Here is a 6,074-nt window from a genome sequence, read left to right as displayed (position 1 = left end):
ACTAGCCATCCACAGACACTATAAAGAGCCAACAAAACTGAATGACTGCAGATCTTGAGGAAGGAGGTGGAAGAAAACTTACTTCCATAGAACTAATCAAGAGAAAATTTAATAACTTTCTCTTAAAGTAAAGAAGTTAACTGTTACTTAGTGTTTTGTTAAGGGTAAACACAGGGGTGTTGTCTCTCCAAAACAGTTCTGAAAACCTTCTTACACTATTTGAATAAAATCTTTAGTTATTCTAAGGAAACTCCAAAGAAGCAACTGACCTTTCAGACAAAAAGAGTCCTTTGTTAGTGGGAAATGTGGACTGTTTATCTTTTCAAATGGGTGAATGCTAGAATAAATATTTTCCTGGGAAAAACTGACTCCCAGGAAGACTTCTGAAGATGTCACTATAACAGCAAATTATTGGGTGTTGCTCACCTGCCTGTTTATCCATCCAGATTTCTGGACAGGATGAATTAATTTCATTGTATACTTTCACCTGTAACGTGTTTCTACAGGAAACACCATCATTTTTTTGGAAAAAAGACAATGTTTTTTTCTTTGACAGCTTTTTATGTATCACTTTGGCCATGTGGGTCATTTTTGATTAAAGCTCTCCCCGTCCAACTTTCAACTCTTACCCTCCAAAGCAGTAGATTCTGGACTCAACAAATAATTATTGAGCACATGACACGTGCTTTGATTTTCTATAACGTTTTCAGTCTGTTCCTAATCCTTCTGTACAACCTTATTACCTTATTCTTCAAAGTCTGTTTTTTCTTTTTCTTTTTTTCCAGGAGTTTTGGATGCGAGTAGTTGTTTCCAGATACTGGGATCTGTCTAGCGAAACATCAACTGATGTAAGGGAAGTTGTTCTTGGAAGCCGGTGAGTGTGCAGGTGACCAAGAGTCTTTTCTGGGATCAGACGGAAGAAAGAGAAATTTACTTGGGAAAGAGCACGTGGGTGGGAAGAGGAGGGGAGTCCGGGTAGATGAGAGCTGGTGTCGGATAGACTCCATGCTCTCTCTAGATGTGACGCTCCATCATCCAGGTAGTCGTGGCGCCCACGGCCTGGAGCGTCTAGAGTCACTCCACATCGCCGGCTGCTCACCTCCACCGCTTCCCTAGCTGAAGTTCCAAACTTTTTCCCGAGGGGAGAGGAAGGGTGTTATTAAGTTTGAAAGGGAAGTCCCTCCCCTTCCCGGATTCCTATTGGTCAGAGCCAGCCCCATCCCCACCAGGATCATGGGCGGATTGGCTGTGGGAGTGGAGTCCCGCCGCAGGCCTGGAGCCGACGGCCGCCCGGCGGCCCCCAGGTGGCAGGTGGGGCCGGGACCGCCCTCGCCGCCGCCGCCTCCGTGCGTTTCCAGCCGGCGGACTTTAAGGTTCGCGCGCAGGTCGGGGGCGCCGCGCTCGGCGGGAGTGGGACTGCCAGGTCTTGGCCATGAAGAGCCTGAAGTCCCGCCTGAGGAGGCAGGACGCGCCCGGCCCCGCGCCGTCCGGCGCCGCCGCCGCCGTCAGCGCGGTGAGTTCCATGGCCAGTGCGCGCCCGAGCGCCCGGCGCTGCCCTCCGGCGAACCGCAGAGCCCGTCTCTGCTCGGCTTTCCTTCACAGTGTCCCGCTGGGTCGGCCCCGGCGACTCCTCCTCCCTCCTCAGACCAAGGCTCCGCGTTGGCCCGGAGACCCCGGGGACCCTCCCCGCCGCTGCCTCCGGGGCTCTCTGGGCCCCTTTCCCCACCCCTCACCCTTAGGTCTCCCAGCTCCTGGCCTTTAGGATCGAATTGTTCGCTCTTACTCAAGTCGGTGTTTCGGGGTTGTCCACCACCTCGGCCCTTCTCCGGTGACCCTAGTCCCTGCCCTCTCCCCGGCTGACCCCCGCACCCCACGCGCGCTCAGGCCCGTCCCGGCTCTGCTGGGCACAGCGGACGCCCCTCAGTCCCCGGGCCTGCGGGTCCGGCGGGGGCTTGGCGCCCCACAGTCCAGGTGGGCAGAGCAGTGGACCCGGCGTCGCCCCGTCCAGACTCCGGACGTTTCGTGGGTGAGCGCTGCTGGGCTGGGTGGACGCCGTGTGCTGGCCGCTGTCGCTGGGTCACTGGGACTCAGAATCAAACACGCAGAAGTTTGATTTCTGAGTGATGCAGATGCATCTGGCGTAGTTGTAAAGACAAAGCCCCAAATGGGTGGTGATCCTGAAAGTGGTGGTGAAGTTGGGAAATTGTCTTATTAAGTCTCACCTGTGGGACAGACAGACCCCCGGCAGACCTGCATTCGGCGCTGATCCGCAGCCCGGCCTTTGCAAGCTAAGAAGTTCTCAGGGCCTCTCTTCAGTTGGCAGGAGAACAGAAATGTTGAGAAACAGCCTGACTGCAGATGTTGGGATTTAGATAATTTGGCAAGTAGAAGAATGGCTATATCTTCCACATTATATGTTGTTGGAATAAACGTTATTTTAAAAGTCTTGAGAGTCAGAAACGTTTACGAGGTGTAATGCTCAAACTGCCTGGTTGTCCCTGTGGAGTCATAAAACAGATTTTAATAATTTAACATAGGTTTTACCAAATGATTAAATGCATTTTTTGAGACTACTCATTAATCTGCTTTGGTTTTTGAGTGAATTCAGAATTATGCCCTTCTCTCTACTTGACTACTTCTAGGATGATTTTACTTGGGCTTAAAGGAAATTGTGGTGAAACTTGGCTCTTTACTTCCCAATTGAAAAAAAAAAAGAGGGGATAGTTTCAGATAGCATGATATTTGATGCTTTGATGTTGGTTAATATGGCATGAAGTCGTTTAAGTAGCCCATAGAAGGGACGATTACTTTCAGATTTTTTAAAAGAAAATAATTGACAGATTAGTGATTTAGTGATATCAGATCACTGTACATAGCTGAGTTGAAGATTCAGTTTCTTTGTAGTGCAGGTTGTTTTCAGCTTTAACAGTTACTTTTCTAGCATTATTCACAATGTTTACCCCATTTGGTTTGCACTAAGTTTGTACACCTTAATTTTAGCCTGTTTTCTCTTCTAGAGATGCAGAGTATTTAGTTGTTACTGATATTACCAGCATGCCGGTTTGCAGAAAATGCATCTTTCTGAGTGTAAATCTTTAGCACTTGTTACACTGGGCATTGTTGTTTTTTAAAAAATAATGTCATAAAAAATAAAGAAGAGTACATGGTATAAAAAAATAGAACCTACCTGCTTAGAAAAAGTGAACATCTCTCAGTCTTAGCTAAATTTTCGAATACATTTTGTAAAATATTTAAATGAAAATATGTAAGTGTGATGAGTAATAAAACCAAACTAAACATTGATAGAGTTTAATAAAGGAACAGGGGAAATAGATTCTGCTTTTCAGTGCATAAACCATAAACCCTAATGTTCTATTTGGTCACATGTGTATGTATTGTTATGATTGAGCATTTTAAAAAATCTTTTTGCTTTCAGAGTTATTTAAAATTTATTAGTTTTTAAATAGATAATGTAACATATTTAAAAGGAACAAAATTATTTACAGCAGAAAGCCCTTCTCCCACCTGTGTACTTCAGTTCTTCTGCTTGCCCCCACCATTCCTCAGAGGCCATTGGTGTTATCAATTGCTTGTATATCCCACCAGAGAGAGTTTAGCATATACAAGCAAATATTAATAAAAGTATTCACCCTTTATGTAAATGGTAATACACTGTACTTGCTATTCCATATATTTTTTTAAACTGTAGAATCTAGGCCCATTTAGAGCATCCCCATTCAAATCTTTGCTATAATGTACATCATGCTATGATGAGTAAGCCTGTGTATATGCAAGCATGTGTGTGTATACTTGCGGGATCAATTCCTGAAAGTGTAATTGCTAGATTAAAGGACATGTGCATGTATGATTTTAAAGAATGTTGTTGAATTTCCTCTGTGCATCATGTACCCAGTGTATAAGAAAGTATCATTTCCCATGCTTTTATTTAAAGTTTGTTCAAATTGTTAAGTTTTGTCAGCCTGATAAGTAAATATGGTACCTCAGGATAGTTTGAATTTGCATTTCTTTTACTGTGGGTGAAGCTGAGCATCTTTTCATGTTTTTAAGAGCCCCTTCCATGTTCTTTTCTGTGAAGAGTTTACTCTTTCCATTTTTCTATTGGGTTGTCAATTTCTTTCATTTGTATGTACATTATATCAGGGAAATTAGCCTTTTCAATATGAATTTTTTTTCTTAATTGGTTTTTTGTCTAATGAGTTTGTTTATGGTGGCTTTTGCTATGCAGAGTGTGGCTTATTTTTATACAGTTGAATTTATCAGCCTTTTATTTTGTGACTTTTTCTATCTTGGCCTTTCCACTCTGCAATATTAAACAAAAATAAAGAAAAATCTCCCTGGTTTCATCTAGTCTTTGTTTCATTTTTAAAAATATTTAACTTTTAATCCATATAGAATTTTTTCTGGTGTAAGATAAGAGGTATACATCTTGTTTTCTTCCTTCTCTTCCATTTCCCCCTTGTGGCTGCCTAATTGAATCTTAAAGCATTCATTTAATCATTATGGAGATGATCACAATTTGTACAACTTTAAAGATTTAAAAAGTGTATTTCATAAATAGTTTTTGTCATGCATTTATAGTATTTAAGGTATTTATCTGGAGACACATTAGAAATGAACTATGTAAATATTTTATGATATTATAGTATGAAAAATACAGCATATTAACATAACATGCTAAATTATAATTATATGCTATATAAGGAATTTCAAATATTCTGAGTAGTACCGTGGTTATAAATATGTCAGTGAGTTTAGAGTTCACGAAAAAAGGGTGTGTTTATACACATGAATAAATATAGTTCACAATTTTAAATTGTGCATAGAATACATGTAAGTGTCCTTTACTAGCTAAATCTAGAGATAGCTGCATCTTTTAATCATAAGACAATTTTTGTTGTCAGATTTATTTTTAATTACTAAATTGGAGTTTCAGATTTCTGAAAGGGATAATTAAATAACTATAAATGCTACTTCAGATCTAGTCAATTATATGTACAGTCAATTATGTGTACAATTATATGTACAATGAGAAGAGGCTTGTTCCATTTTTACCTAGTTCAGATTAGGAAATTTGAGTAGTAATTAAAAGGACTACTGCAAACCCGTATTGCAAGCACACATTTTGGAAGGAGGTTCCGCTTTAAATTGTACCTATACTACTAATCTCTGACCTGGGAAGTTCCGCAGTGACAATTTTCGCTGCCATTTCTTTAGGCCGCTCTTAAAATGGGGCAATCAATTTTATAAATCAGCAACCAAATATGTTCTAAAGCATCTCATTAATGTCTCAGTACCCTGAAAAACATTTTGGTATTTCTAAAAGAATTTGGAGTTATAAATATAGCAACTGAAAAATCTTCAAAAACCTTCTTTTGGTTCCCACCAAGAGCAGAAGTTTGAGATGTTTTGAAAAGCATAAAGGATTAAGCATTACTTTGTTTTAGTTGTAATTTTGAGAATGAGGCATTTGTGTTTTCCACTTGGTGATATGGGTGTGTTTGAAAGGATGTTATTGTTATTTTTGTATTGATGATTTTGTGGTAATAAGAAAATTAAGATCACAAATTGTTTTTAAACTCATGATACTTAATTGAGCAGTGTTTACTCATTTTCATTAAAGATGCCAACCTTTAGTCAAAATGTTTACCTTAATTAAAACTTTATTCAGATAGTTTCCCAGGATTATTCCTGTGTTGTATTTCTTGCGGTTTCTTGCAGGAAGAATTTCTTGCAGGAAGATCGCAGTAAAGAAGCCCTCTTTTTATACTTTTGGATTTCAACCCAGCAGCAGTTTTGCTCAGCATCGTGCTGACTTTAATTGCTGAACTTTATTATAATACCAAAGCAGGAAGGTTGAATTGCTTTGGTATGTCTTTTAGTATATAATGAGTCCAAGAACTTAAATGATGAGTACTTAAGCATTTTAATTACTTCTTTTAATAACAGTGGAGTAATGATTGTGCATTTATTTATTCCACATCATACACATTTTTCAAATTTTAATTCATTAGTAATAAGGCAACTGCTTTTTTACATTTGTGGCACATTTATGG

General features: G+C 40.2%; 1 protein-coding gene across 1 annotated transcript in view; it reads left to right on the top strand.

Moving 5' to 3' along the window:
- Nucleotides 1-1,261: 1,261 nt before the first annotated feature.
- UACA (uveal autoantigen with coiled-coil domains and ankyrin repeats) overlaps nt 1,262-6,074 on the top strand; it is an 87,121-nt gene continuing 82,308 nt past the window's right edge. The window contains exon 1 of the mRNA XM_070377362.1: nt 1,262-1,513. Within this exon, the coding sequence (XP_070233463.1) occupies nt 1,433-1,513 (81 nt within the window). The 5' untranslated portion in view covers nt 1,262-1,432. The remainder of the gene's footprint in view (nt 1,514-6,074) is intronic.

The sequence above is a fragment of the Bos mutus genome, chromosome 10 (genome assembly GCF_027580195.1).
Source record: "Bos mutus isolate GX-2022 chromosome 10, NWIPB_WYAK_1.1, whole genome shotgun sequence".
Taxonomy (NCBI): domain Eukaryota; kingdom Metazoa; phylum Chordata; class Mammalia; order Artiodactyla; family Bovidae; genus Bos; species Bos mutus.
This window is presented reverse-complemented; position numbering and strand designations above follow the sequence as displayed.